General features: G+C 40.8%; 1 protein-coding gene across 1 annotated transcript in view; it reads left to right on the forward strand.

Annotated features, from left to right (window-relative positions):
- Positions 1-13,125, forward strand: part of LOC311494652 (LHFPL tetraspan subfamily member 4 protein-like) — a gene marked incomplete at its 5' end in the record, with an annotated part of 32,943 nt that extends 19,818 nt beyond the window's left edge. The window contains 4 exons of the mRNA XM_084553808.1: positions 336-572; positions 3,755-3,771; positions 4,940-4,968; positions 11,744-13,125. Coding sequence (XP_084409934.1) covers positions 336-572; positions 3,755-3,771; positions 4,940-4,968; positions 11,744-11,843 — 383 coding nt within the window. The 3' untranslated portion in view covers positions 11,844-13,125. The remainder of the gene's footprint in view (positions 1-335; positions 573-3,754; positions 3,772-4,939; positions 4,969-11,743) is intronic.
- Positions 13,126-15,258: the final 2,133 nt, after the last annotated feature.

Below are 15,258 nucleotides of genomic sequence, written 5' to 3' on the forward strand. Positions count from 1 at the left end.
AGTACACGTCAAATATTTTCTTTAGTTAGTTCATATAAAGTTGATAAACGTTCAAGTGCCTGAGAAGATTGGTTTTAATTATTTGAGGTTATAGAAACAGGACGTGACATCATGATGATTGACAGTTGCCCTTGACAAGCGCTGGGGGAAATAACAAATAAGGGCAATGTGCAATCTGACATCTTTGTAACGGGTGGAGGTAGAGCAGAGCGCGGTATTAACCAATGAGTCTAGTGAGTCTAGAGGAAGTAAGGACTGCTGTTACATGCCAACCCAAAGCAAATTCTTACCTTAACCCCTCTAACTCCCTCCCCCTCCTCTACGTCCTCCCCCAGGAGTGTGCCTGGTGCTGGGTTGCATGATCTTCCCCGACGGATGGGATGCCGAGGTGATCCGGGACATGTGCGGAGAGCACGCGGGGAAATACTCCCTGGGCGACTGCTCCGTACGTTGGGCGTACATGCTGGCCATCATGGGCATCCTGGACGCCCTCATCCTCTCCTTCCTGGCCTTCGTCCTGGGAAACCGGCAGACGGACTTCTATCTGGACGATCTCCAGACAGACAACAAAGGTGAGCGAAGAAATACTGGGAAACTTTTTGGGAATAATAGACACAAATAGCTTAAAACGCATGACGTGCCTGATGTGTAGTATTCCATGACGTGCACAAATATTCCACATTAACTTAAGCTTTCTTTCAGTTTTTATGAAGTAGAACTGTAAAGCAAACAGTATAAATATACAATTCAACTACTTGTTTTATTTTTTTATTTGACAAATAGAACTACATAAGAACTACAAAACTGCTGAACATACAGTATCTCTGTACAAAACAAAATTTCATACATTTTTATGCACAGTGGCAAAAGATGCATTAAAAAAATAATAATAATTAATAAAAAAAGTTTAAAAAAATACAAAAAACAAACAAATATATTTTGTTCAAATGTATATTTAGTAATAAAATACAAAAAATTAAATATTTTTTTCGTATTTTTCATTAATTAAATACTTTTTCTTTAATTTAATTTTACTTTAATCATACGCATATAAATATATAATTTGAAAGACTCCAGATATAATACCCAATTAGTCAGCAGGAAGGGTTGACAACAGATTTTTAACTATATTGTTTATTGCTATTTGTAGAATATTTCTGCAAAACAAGAAGACGGAGACAAGAGAAACAAGAGAAAATTAGTTTCTAGTAAAATATTAACGGTAAAGTTGTGTTAGTCAGGCGCATCGTCCTCCATCCCTCGTTCTTTTTTTTTCTTCAGATCTATTAACGTAAGCAGGATCTGCCCAGCTGAAAAATGAAACAGGTTTCAGCGTGACCTCAGCCTCTCCACACAAATTGCTTTGAGTGCTGAATTCAAGAGTGGGAGAGCGTCCTCCAGAGTATTTCTGACAGTTTGCATGTTGTTGCATCAGGACAGTTGAATCGCATTGTTTCAGCTGCATGAAACGGGAGGAAGAGGAGGAAAGGGAACGGCAGGAGAAGGCGGCGGAGGGGCAAGAGTAGAAGACATTCTAAAAAATCTTCTTACGTAAGGATCGTGCGTTTGATCCGACTCCACGAGCACAACAGCAGAAGGAAAGGAGCGACGGTGAAGGAGGCAGAGAGGAAAAGATCTATGGCATAGTAGACGGAGAGATGTACCGACAGATAGAGAGAACGATAGAGTAAAGCAAGGAGAAGGAGGAGGAGGAGTGAGAGGAGGAAGAGACCGGGAGATAAAGAGAGAGAATAGTGACATAAGATGTCTCGGTTCTCCGACAGTCTATCTCCATGATGGTTTCCATGGTAACTGGAGATATTCCAGAGCGTGGGCGTGTCTTTCTGTTCTTATCTGATTAACCTCACCGACGGAGTCAGTGATTTTTACACATTTTACGCTTCTAATGCTTCATCAGCAGCGTGGGGTTTCTTTTTTTGCTTTTTTTTTTTTACATGTTCCACGTCCCTTTCTGTAGCTTGACCTGTGGATCGGAGATGAATCCCTTGGTTTTCCACACGATCAGCAAAAAACTGAACTGAAAGGAGAGAGACTGCATCAGTACAAGATATACTGGGGTGTCTATTCATATCCACTGCCTGGCCAAGAAAAAAAGTCTCCACCTGGCTTTAACTAATCTAATAGGTAGGAGCCTCCTATTGGATAATTACTGCATGGGTGATTATCTTTCAGCTGGCATCAAGTTATTTAACCCCAACTGATGCAATGAGTAGCTTCTCATTTCTTAAACAACCATGTCTAAAGACACATCCTGTGGTCGTGGAAAAGATGTTAGTCTGTTTGAGAAGGGTCAAATCATTGGCATGCATCAAGCAGAGAAAACATCCAAGGAGATTGTAGAAACTACTAAAACTGGGTTAAGAACTGTCCAACGCCTTATTAGAAACTGGAAGGATAGTGGAGAAGCATCAGGGTAAGAAGAGAGGCAGATGAAGTGATGCACCCATCATGCCTAGCGTCTACTGTACAAGCCTGTGGGGGCAGTGCTATGATCTGGGGTTGCTCCAGTTGCTCAGTTCTAGGTTCAGCAACATTATGTGTCCAAAGAATGAGGTCAGCTGACTACCTGAATATACTGAATGACCAGGTTATTCCATCAATGGATCATATTCCAAGATGACAATGTCAGGATTCATGGGGCTCAGATTGTGAAAGAGTGGTTCAGGGAGCATGAGACATCATTTTCACACATGGATTGTCCACCTCAGAGTCCAGACCTTAACCCCATTGAGAATCTTTGAGATGTGCTGGAGAAGGCTTTGTGCAGTGGTCAGACTCTCCCATCATCAATACAAGATCTTGGTGAGAAATGAATGCAACACTGGATGGAAATAAATCTGGTGACATTGGAGAAGTTTATGGAAACAATGCCACAGAGAATGTGTGCTGTAATCAAAGCTAAAGGAGGTCCAACGAAATATTAGAGTGTGGGAACTTTTGTTTTGGCCAGGCAGTGTGTATACATAAGTGAGTTCTGAATCTTAACCTGTGATTTATTATGAATTACACTTAGACAGACTTTATTCATCCACAAGGGAAACTGCTCGGTCACAGTAGCTCAGTTGCACATAATAAATAAAAATAAAAAAAATAAAATACTCTTGAGAACCACAAGTAAAAAGAAAGATAAAATAAAAATAAGATTAAAATAAAATATATCCATAGGAAGGATTAATAAGGTGTTTGTCATACATGGAAAACGTTTGGTAGAGGAAATGTTTTTTTTTTTTATTTCATCCAATGGTTATCCTGCTAAAACAATATCAGCTAAAACCACAACTTTTTATATAAGACACAAATTAAAATACATCTAAGCTCATTTTCACATTGGTGCATCACAAAGCTCTGGGTTGATTTAAATAAATGAACAAAAAAATAAATAAATAAAAATTGAAGTTGGGACTCGAATCTCAAATTTCTTCTTCTCTTTTTTAATCTCATATTTGTACATTTTACGTTTAAGTTGCTGCATCATAGGCCTTGGAGGAAAGAAATGTCAACCCTGTGAATGTGTTACACATCATGTTGTCGGAATTGACAACAAAGCTTTGACTTTAACTTGACTTGTGTAGGAAGCCAATGAAGGCCACGTTGTTTCAGCAGCAGTGACGACCTAAATGCTTAACTCACACTTACATAAGCACGTTGAGGTTTTTGCACTAATATGCACTTTTATTATTTCCGGCCTCTCTGTGTATATTGCCAACACCTCTGTTCTCTTCTGTCCTTGCAGATTTTGCTGTGTCAAGGGTAAGTGAATTTTTGCTTTATGGATTGTATTTGTGGTAGATTTGGAGAATGAATTAACACGTGAGCGACCTGCCGTATTAACCGGAACTGGAACGTTGCAGTTCCACCATCCATTCATACTCATTCAACACAAATGAGAGAACTCAGTGTGCAAAAAAACAAAAACAAAAAAGGTATTTTGGTTTGTTAAAAATGGAATGAGACAACACACTTAGACTTAGATAAACTTTATTGATCCATAAGGGAAATTGCTTGGTCACAGTAGCTTAGTTGCACATAATAATAATAAAAAAAAAAAAAAAACACTCTTAAGAACCACAAGTAGAAGAAAAATTAAATTAAATAAAATATAAGTAAGATCTAGTAAAATAAAATCAAACAAAAAATGTACAGAATATGGACAAATTGACATATGTACAAGAAACAGAGACGGAAGAATATGTATTATATACACAGGAATGATAGTAAGGTGCAATAGTGTCTATTAACATTAAAAACAAGGAGTTACCTGTTACAGAAAGGTGAGTTAATGTACAGCTGGACTGAAAATGGTATGAATGAACAGTTTGTCCAGTGTCCTCCTGTCCCTCACTGAGACAAACGTCTCCAACTCACCGCCAATAACATGACCAGCCTTTCGGATCAATTTGTCCATCCGACTTATGTCCAAATATTTGAATTTAAAACCAAAATCTGGACCTTAATCAAAAAGCTCTATATTCTGATGATGCAATCCATTTTTAATACAGACTGTTCAAAAACAAAAAAGCTCTAACGTTATTAACCAAAATTCGAAACCACACAAATGGGCGCGTGACGTCCCAATCTGGCCACACTGTGCTCACAAACCAAGACTTCCTCAAAGTCTGACGAAGTTTTATTATATTTTACAGTAAATGCAAAGTGAATAAAATGCAGATTTTAAAAGGAAAAATCAGACCAGGACCTGATGCTTTGTCTCTAGTGTGAGTTAAGCTACAAATACACCAGATCCTGACTTTCCATGTTGTAGCAGCTCTTCATTAAACCTTCTTTGCCTGGTAATCCATGTGTTTTTTTTGCTTTAAATATGTTAAACTGATCGTGCGTGACTCATGCATCATTGTTCATTGTTGAGGCTGTATATTCATGGTCAGTGCAGTGAACGATCTCTTCTTGTTCCCTTCAGATTGAGGTGCGGGACAGAAGAGAGCCACGGTACGGAGTGCAGCGTCTTCACTGAGGACAGCACTGGACAACTCCTTTTCTCTCTTTTCTTCTCTTTCTCTAACCCCCCCTCTACTCTTCTTCTTTCTTCTTCTTCTTCTTTCTTCTCTCCAATGATCAGGATATCGCCCAATCTCAATGCAGACACCAAGTGTACAGGATACTGTAAGATTACAAAAAAAAAATACAATGAAACACACTGGGATAAACTATATTTTGAAAAAAAAAAAAATTATACAAGGATGTACAGTGCATTTAACACTCGACTTTCTCAACAAATACCTTTATGATAAAAAAAACAGAGTTACTGTATTTAAAGTCTTGATTTGTGTGAGAAATTCAATCCTTAAGATGAAGAACCATAATGTCCATGTTTATGATTTCACAGTGGTTTCTTTCAAACTTTGCTATTTACCGACTTTGAGTTTCGTGTGTGGTGTGCGTCCCACGGCTTCAGAGAAAAAGATCACACATGAGCGAAAAGAGTCGAGGCCCGCAATACAAGACGGCAAGTCCATCGTTAAGCATTTCAGAAAACAAAACAGAAAAAGAAAAAAAAAAAAAAAAAACGCTCCGCCCGGGACTCGTATGGCTCTTCATCTAAGGACTTTACAAACATGAGGAATTTCAAAAGGAGTACCCCCCCCCCCCCCCCCCCCCCATTGCAGCTTTACCGAACCTAACATCTCTGGGAGATTCTCTACTGTACATACGGAACAATGTAAATAACATTACCGCTGACGAAAACAGCCGACGACAAAACCTCATCTTGACTCTTAATGCATTCGAGTGTAGTATTTCTACCCTTTGGTATCGGTGTTCCTCGTGCTGGAAGAGCATCTGAACCTGTGTGTGAACTCGTTGTGTTTCTACGACAATTCCCCCCCTCCCCCGACTGATTCGGTGGGACGGCGCGGAAGTGAAAAGGTGGATATCCCACAGAGCAGCGTGAATCAAAGTAAGATCACGATTATTTGACGCGGCCTCAGAAGAAGCCCCTTAATGTAATATTTCAGCCTTCAGTCTGACTGTAAAGTTTGAATTGCTGAGCTTAACTGCAGCTATTAAGTCAGAGTTCTTTTCTTTTCTATTTTTTATTTTTGTCCCTCCTTCATGCTACCTTGCGATCCCCTTCTCCAGTGTGCAGTTTACTCCAGTTTATGGTTCCAGCATACAGTGATCAGTTTACTCTACAGATGTCTTAAGACTGTGTGAATACGGCTGTCGGCCCCCAAGTGCTGCATATTGTCTTAAGGTGATGTCACTCATATGCCTCTACGTAGAAGCTGCGCGCAGAAGTGGACACACAAACAAACAAGAAAAAAAAAACAGCTAAATACAATTAAATTGCTTCAAAATGTCTCCGTAACAAGGGTGTTAGTCGGCAGCAGAATATGTTCATGTTTGGTGTCCTGACATTTAAAACTTTTCAGCCGATTTTGTCATTTTAGGCAGGATTTTATACTGAAATACTGAGCTCGAGATTACAGTCCCCTGGCCAAGGCACCTCCCGTACCCCCATAAAAAAAAAAAAAAAAGCCTAAAAGTAGCTGTTTTAAACGTATTTCACGTATTATACGAACGCATGTTGCATTCATAAAAATAAAAAAAATGGTGACCTTTTTTTTTTTTTTTAAATCTCCAACTTTGAGGAAACTCATGCAGTCCATACAGTAGTACATACTCTATATTGCCAAAAGTATTCACTCATCTGCCTGTGACATCCCATTCTTAATCCATAGGGTTTAATATGACGTCCATCCACGCTTTGCAGCTATAACAGCTTCAACTCTTCTGGGGAGGCTTTCCACTCCAAGGTTTAGGAGTGTGTTTACGGGAATGTTTGACCGTTCTTCCAGAAGGGCATTAGTGAGGTCAGACACCGATGTTGGACGAGAAGGCTAGGGAAACCCATTCCATGAAGCTCTCATGTTCTTGAGCTGTTCTTGAGCTAATCTGAAGGCCACGTGAAGTTTGGAGGTCTGTAGTGATTGACAAAAAGTTGGCGACCTCTGCGCACTATGAGCCCCAGCATCCACTGACCCCGCTCTGTCATTTTACGTGACCTGACACTTCGTGGCTGAGTTGCTGTCGTTCCCAGACGCTTGTCATAATACCACTGACAGTTGACTGTGGAATATTTAGTTTCACGACTGGACTTGTTGCACAGGCTGCATCCTATCACAGTACCACGCTGGAATTCACTGAGCTCCTGAGAGCAACCCATTCTTTCACAAATGTTTGTAGAAGCAGTCTGCATGCCTAGGTGCTTGATTTTATACACCTGTGGCCATGGAAGTGATTGGAACACCTGAATTCAATTATTTGGATGGATGAGTGAATACTTTTGGCAATAAAGTGTATAATAAAGGTCAGTAGCTAATCTGGCATACTTATAAATAACTATATTAACATAATGCTTATTTTTAACACATTAGTGTTGAAAGTGTAGATTTCCAGTGTCACATTTTATAAAATTACAACATTCAAGCTCATATTTATCATATGACCACTGTTCTTTCAAGTACAGTGAGGACTGATAACTGAGGTAGTAAATCTTATTTATGAGAAAAAGGTCTCCATTTGCTTTTCTTTTGTGAATGCCACGTGCTCCTGCAGAGTTGGGCCTCATGCAAGAACATTTTTTAAGATATTTCATTTTTTTTGCTCCGCTCAACGCGTGAAAGTTCCACAACGTGAGCGGCTCGTTTCAACCAGGCCGTTAGCGTTTAAGCTAACCTGCTCAGCTGTGTTTTATTCACAAAACGGTGTTACCGCGAGTGACAGGAGTTTCACACCATAGAATTTCTGCTGCTGAAAAATCAGCACAACAAACACACAAAGACTAACAGCGACAAGCGGCTCTGGAGTAACACTTCGACGGCGACTGGTGCACGTTTTGTACCTCGTAGTGCGAACCTCTACACGGCAAAATTCGTTTGAAGCGCCAAAAACAGATTAAGCCAACTCGAGTGTTGAGCATCGGTTTAACACTTAATATCACTTCCACTGATAATGAATTGTAGCTTGTTGCTCCGTTGATGGTCACGTGAACGTAGCATAAGGGATATAAGCTGCAGAAGAGACAAAGGAGGAGCAGTTTAACATGAGGTAACATGCTAGAAAACATCTTAAATGAGAGGTGTGCATGGCAGCAGATTGATGCGATGGGTTGGTGATGTTACAGAGGATGTTCCCACAGACAGACCTGACCTGAGTAAAGGTGAATTCTTGCCGTCTGTGCTGCAGGTGCAGATGTGATCTCAAAACTTCTAGACACGCTAAAACCAGTGCAGCTGTTCCACACGTTCACTGGAAAATATGATGACAGCACGAAGAAGAGCTGCTTTGTTGAAGGGAAAACAGTGTGTGCAGCCACTTGACAAAAATCTGACAGGAGATACACAGTAAAACACAATGTGTGTGCACAAAGCATGGATGCAGTTTTCTGGCTGCAGTCTGTTTGCTGTGTGGATCCTCATGGACATGGGCAAATGACATGTACTGTACGTCATAGGGATGTTCCGACCGGTATCACGGCCAATCAGGTATCCGGCTTCAGCCAAGCCTGATCTTTTGTAGTTATTTATCCTGGGTCTGCCATGAACGAAAACCACGTCCATGTTCCTCTACGTTCCCTAGGGTCAAGGAGACAAATATTCACGAGGGGGTTACGGAGTTGAACCAGCTCATTTATAGAGTACAGGTTTTTGGGAGCCGAGGTACGAGCTACCCTCTCCTCACTACATTGACAGCCCTATTTATTGGACATAACACGACTCCACAGTGATCTAGGAGAACATAAAGAAGATAAGAAAAGTATTTTTGAATCTCTAGAGGAGAGCATTTTGCTAACGCGACGAGCCGTTGTGCCGTAAGACGAAGCACGCCGCTGCGATCCAGCGCACCGCGTGGGACTCTGAGCGGCACTTCAGGCTGACATACTGTAACTGAACCTCCTGAAGTCTGGGTCAAGTCATGACGGGAATGAAATGAGCTGTGCGGCACAGTTAATTGTGTATGTGAGACACTGGCCTGCTCTGTACTGTTTAACAGAAAGGTACCAGAATACTGTAAACCTTGTGAAATAGTTCAACCCATATCACTCAGCAACTACATTTTTGGCTACGTCCTAAGGAAAACTGTAATCCATGTTGCACTCTTATCTTACACAGCTCACTCAGACAATGGGGATGTCCCTATGGGTATCTGGCTGATCCAGTATTGGGCTTCAGCCAAGCCTGAATTTTTGCAGTTATTTATTTTAGGTCTGCCATAAACTAAAACCTCGTCCCTGCAGCATAAAAACGTCTTTATCCTCTTTGTTGGCTGGCGTCAAAGCTGCCACAAATCGAAGTAGAAGAAGAGGTACGAATATCACGTGACTAAAACGTGTCTGCTGTGTGGAAGTACTTTACTCTCATAAAGGAAGTCAGTCAGACAGAAATTATGCAATGTGGATATTTCCAGATCATCATTCAATAGTACCACCCAAAAAGAAAGAACTAAATATGCAGAGTCCACTCAGACAAAGGCTGCAGCGAAACAACAACAACAAAGACTGTTCACGTTTAAAAGAAGAGAAAAGTCTCCTGGAGACAGCATCAAGGAGGAAAATCTTCCAGAGAGGGTTAGGGAGTTAACGGCAGCGTTGGATGACCAGAACATTTCTGGAGTAGGTACCAGCTACCCTCTCCACACTACATTAACTTTGACAAAGAGATTTATTGGACTGAATCCAGTCGACTCCAGGAGAAGACAAGGAAAGACTTTAGGAAGCTACAGGAAATGTTGTTTATTTAAGGTCGGATTAGGACTTGGATCATCCGATATTTAATTCTAAATGATCGGTATCGGTTCAGAGGCAAATAAAAAACCTGATCGGGACATCCCTAGTGGACAAGTTGATATCTTAAATGGTCTGAAAACGCCATTACGCCTGCAGTTTTTCAGTTAACGTGTTACACGTGAGTTGAGGTTGATCTAAGAGGCCTGACATCTGTTTGAGGTTGGCTCAGTTGGTTGGCCCGGGGCGGGTTGTCGGTGCATCCCTACGCTATAATACATACAATGAGCAGATAGCTAGACGTGCAGTGTGATTTTAGAACGGTAGCTAGCTAACTCTCAGGAAGCTGTGTACACAGTACTGTATTAAAGGCTCATTGTGGAAATGGACAACGCGCAAATTCAAACGCGCGAGCGGCGCTTTTTGCCGACGCTCTCGCTACGTGGTCATCGTTTGAATGACGCGGCGCTCCCGCAGCTTACAATAGAATAGCACTACTCTGGTTTTCCAAGCTGGGCCTTTAAGACAATATAAAAACAGCCCTTATGCTGAATCTCATGATGCTGTCCCTGCAGGCTCTGCACAGTCCCTTGGCCTACAACTCTGCTGGGCCCTCGTTCAAGAAAAGTTTCCTTTTACGTGAATCTTGAAGTAACTGTGCAAACATTTGAAGGAAAAAATAAATTTAAACAGACCTCATCCATTTGGTATGGCAAGGCTTTTGTTTTTGCTTTTGATATGTACAGTACATGAACATCTGAGAAGATCAGTACATTTCTTTTTGTATCTAAAGCAGGCGGTCATGTCTCTCACACAGTACAGTATATATTTGGGATTTAAATATCTCCTATAGCGTGCATCTCTCTCTCGCTCTCTCATTTGGGAATACTTTCACGGGCCCAGGATGCATTTTACAACAAATTTACATAAAGAAAATTGAGGAAAAAAATAAGTCCTGAGGCCTAAATGTCGCCAAGCATCATTACCTGTGTGATCATTGGTCCGGTCTCCTCTGCGGGTACTCTGTTCCTGAGGACTTGACAATGAACTGAAAAAAAAAAAATAAAAATACCTTAACAAGGAACTGACAATACCTTAACCCTGATGAGCACATATTTGTACCACTCCAGGTGCCTCTAAGAACTCTTGATTTAATTCAGATGTGGTGCAGAACCAGCAAAACAAGTAGTGACACTGTAGTTTTTTTTCTACTGAAGACTACATACTCGGACTGAGCTCGTGGAGCTAGGTGGGTTTCACTGCAGATTTGAGGTCAATTCAGTTTCAAGCCGAAGGACTGGAACTACAAACAATTACGGCTTTTTTACTTAATTTTTTTTCCCATTTATTTAACTTGCTTCGAGGAAACCTTTTGATATCTACAGTTGAACAAGTGCAAAAAAATAAATAAATAAATAATAAAAAAAAAAAAAGCTGAATTCACCTCAGTCTTGAATTCCAGGATGAAAAAAAAAAAAAAAAAAAAAAGAAGAAGAAGAAGAATTTAAAAGCTAATAAAAGAGTCAATGAAAAGTCATTTTCGATCTCCGGCCGCGAACGAGATGTTTCTGGACTTTGTAAATGTCAATGATTTGGTCATCTTTTTATCATGCAATATCATGTATAAAGACATCATGTTGGGGGTGGGACGGGGTCGGGGGCCGATATGATGATGAATAATGTCCAGTGACTTATGTTTATTATAATAGTTGACTTTCTGTTAACTCCTGAAATGCAGATGTTGCCAAATTACCATCACCTATCATGTGTTGTCATGGAAAAAAGAAAAAAAAAAAAAAAAGAAACAATCAGTTTTGGTTTTGTATAACAAAAGAATGATATACTGATATTTGTCAAGTATTTCCGATGCGATCTTTGTTTTATGTGTTAACTACAGACTCTTTTTTCTTTCCGTTCTGGTTTCCTTTCTGTGTATTTTTTGGTATGATCTTATGACGATTGTTGTTTCGGTCACGTCAGGCTCAACATCTCCAATTCAGTTCTGACTCTCGCCGGAGGAGGACGACCCGACATGTACAAAAGTCCGTTTCTGGCGCCGCTTGATCTCGGACACACGTGAACAGACTCTTGACGGAGGCTCGTTGCTTTTCATTGGATTATGATGACATGCCGATTTTGATTTTGAAAAATTATAACGTCTAATTAATTCCTATTTGTGAATAGTATTCCAAACTCACCATGACGACAATTTCTGTTATTGAAACACATTTTGAGAAGGTCGAATAAAGATATTTTACATTCAAACGCACGACTGAATCAATGAGCTCGCGGACATGCGGCTTTGATTTGCCAAAGACGGCCTCCTGAGACCTGGAGATATTGTTGTGCTTAAACTCGTGGCTGAAAAAGGGACTATTTATGTAATTAACAGCCGAGGCAGAGCGCTGCTGTAGTGTTGAGGGTGAGTCACGCATCTAAAAATATCACACGGGGCCACTGCACACACATGAGCGCTAAGAGGGTGGCATAGCCTGAGACGGCCTGAGACTGGAGAATCCACTAAGTACCTGTAATTCATCAGTGGCTTCTCCTCTGTGTGGTCCGCTGCTAGCTGCAACCGCACGGGTCAGCCAGCAGTGTTATTTATTGAATTATGTGCTTCATCCATTTGTGAAGCGCGCTGGGGATTTAGAAACCGCACCGCTGGCTCTGCTGCAGCACAGAGTTCTACTTTTAGAAACCTCAAATGTTTCTTTGCCATTTAGGTGCGGAACTGACATTTTCAGGAAGGTGATTCTTGACCCCGGGACCCAAACCAAACCGCTAAACTGCAGCCGGCTCCGAAAAGCAATGTAGGCATACGTGGAAACCGTAAACAAAACCGGTTGCTGGACTCATCACGGTACATTGCGAGAACCCAACGACATTGGGTCATGTTTACAAGAAAAGTCCACATGAATGACCCCCATCTTGTGGTAATCTGTGGACATTTTCAGTAAGTGAATGAGCTGTGATATGTTTACTGAAGTTTACCGAAATGATGGAGGTGAATGGTAAGTTCATGTATCATAATTTAGTCGCATAGAGCTCCAGTAGCTGACGTCACCCTGCACCGGCAATCACAACGCCGCCATATTGGCAGGAAAGCTCGCTTTTCCCATTACTATTCTGTTGACAGTTGCGAGCAACTAACTAACTTGTCCTCCGACCATTTGCATCCAAAAATGGTTGACAGCTGTTCCCCAGGAAGCCAGAATAGTTGGGGACAAGCAAAGGAGGAATCATTTTATAGGATTCCCAAAGATCCCGCAAGACGTCGGATGTGGATTACAGCAATAAAACGAGAAAACGGAGCGGTGAAATCCCTCAAGAAACAGATTTGTCTTGTGTAGCGATCACTTTCTATCAGGGACAGAATCCACCATTCTCCAAGTGTAATGTCTTGTTTATTTAGATTTTAACACCATGTCCAACAGATTTCTTTTCATAAAGGCAAGTTAGGCTAATGTTTTTAACGTGGATTATAAAGGGGAGTTGATCATTCAGCACTAAAACTACTCACAATGAGAAAGAAATTCAGGATTAAACAGTTACTTTTCGTTGTAGGTCTTCAACGTATGCTTTCATTGACTCTCTGGAGTAGGTTGAAGGAAAGTTAATGAGGTAGTTTTATGTATATATCCAGATACTGCAGGTCAGGAACATTGTCCACGCCGGCTGTTTCAATGTTCGAAAAAAGCACACCTGGGGCATGATAAGGGTCCGTGATTTATAATCTGTCGGGTTTTGCCTTGTACTGGTAAATTTCTATCTGTTTAAAGTGTCAGCAAACTCTGACGGTCTGAAATCAGTGCTGGCTCCATTCATTTTACCTCAGTTTTCCTGCCAATACGGTGGTGTCAACAAAAAATTCATGTGATTCCCGGAGCTCTATATAGACATTTTATAAAATGTCTGAGGAAAATTCTGATATTCCCACAGGACTCATCGCTTCATTACGTCTTCTGCGTCAAGTTACCCACACCTTACTAAACTGTTAGCCTTCTCAACGACAGCAATATTAATAACTTACAGCTGATGTTACCGCCGACACATGCCAAGCATTTCATGTACAAGACTTCCCATGGTTCTCGGTCAACCAGGTCGTGGGATATCCAATAAACAAAGCTGAAACAAGGTCAACTGGACTGGTTTATTAGGAACATCTGTGGGTGGTGCCCTCCTGAAACTCTCATGACTAGAGATGGACTTTACAAAAACCACGCAACAGGAAATAGCATTTCACAGGTGAGACATTATCTTACATTGTGTTGAATTTACTACATAGCAGCAAGCAATGCTTTTTTTTTTTTTACACCGATCAGGCACAACATTATGACCACTGACAGGAGAAGTAAATAACATTGACCGTCTTGTGACAATTCAATGTTCTTCTGGGAAACTTCTGGACCTAGCATTCATTGGTGTGGATGTTACTTAGACATGTAGCACCCACCTAGACCAGACCAGGCACCCCCACCCCATAGCAATGACACTCCTTGATGGCAGCAGCCATCCCCAGCAGGATGCAGCCTGACACAGGCACACACACAAAAACACTTTAGGAACAACTAAAAAAAAAAAACATGAAGAACAGCAGAAGATGTTGACCTGGCCTCCAAATTCACTAGATCCCAAACTGATCAAGTATCTGTGGGACGATCCACATAGGAAGCTAGCAGTAGTGACATAGATGCTCACTGTGGGTATACCATTGTTTAGCTAAAGTTAACCTTCAAAGGGGGGCACCAAAGTTTGCAAATAATTAAATTGTTCGGGTGGGACTCAAGAAAGCCATGACACAACCACAATCTGCTAGCAATGGATAGCTGTTGAGATATCGCTGTGATGGACCAATCAACAGACTGACCAACATTTTTATCCAGCAGATAAACAAATTGGGTAAGAAAGTCCATGAAACACATTTCTATAAAAGATTTGTGGATGTTTTATGCGTCTGTTTAAACGCTGGGAAGGGAGAAAAACTGAGGAACAGTAAACTATTAGCCCCAATCTATAACTTCACACTTGAGAATGAAATGATATTGGGTCCTGTTGTTTCCAAAAAAGAATCATCTAACGCCTTAAAATAAGCGAAACAGTTATGGGCCAGTTTTTCCCCAGGTTGCAGTTTCGCATTTACATTTAAATTGCAATTTAGCGTAAAGTTAACTTAGATTGATGACTTGGCTTTAAATAACAATCCCATTGAGATTCAACCAGGACATTAAACAACGGCTCAGAATCAGATTACTTGTTACTTGATTCATTAAAGTAAGTGCATGAGGCCACAGAGAAATTTAATTTTTTTTTTTTTTTTTTTTTTTTTTTTTTTTTACTTTATCACAAAGGACTCAGGAGTTTTACATACACTGATCTCCAGTAGCAGGTTTGCATACTGTAGGTTGGAGAAGGTCAAATGAAGCTAATACAGCTTTGATCAGTTGTTTGGGTGTCTGTGTGGTCCTTTTCTGCAGAAATTCCTCCTGCTGCTG

This window comes from Chelon labrosus (assembly GCF_963514085.1).
Source record: "Chelon labrosus genome assembly, chromosome: 10".
Taxonomy (NCBI): domain Eukaryota; kingdom Metazoa; phylum Chordata; class Actinopteri; order Mugiliformes; family Mugilidae; genus Chelon; species Chelon labrosus.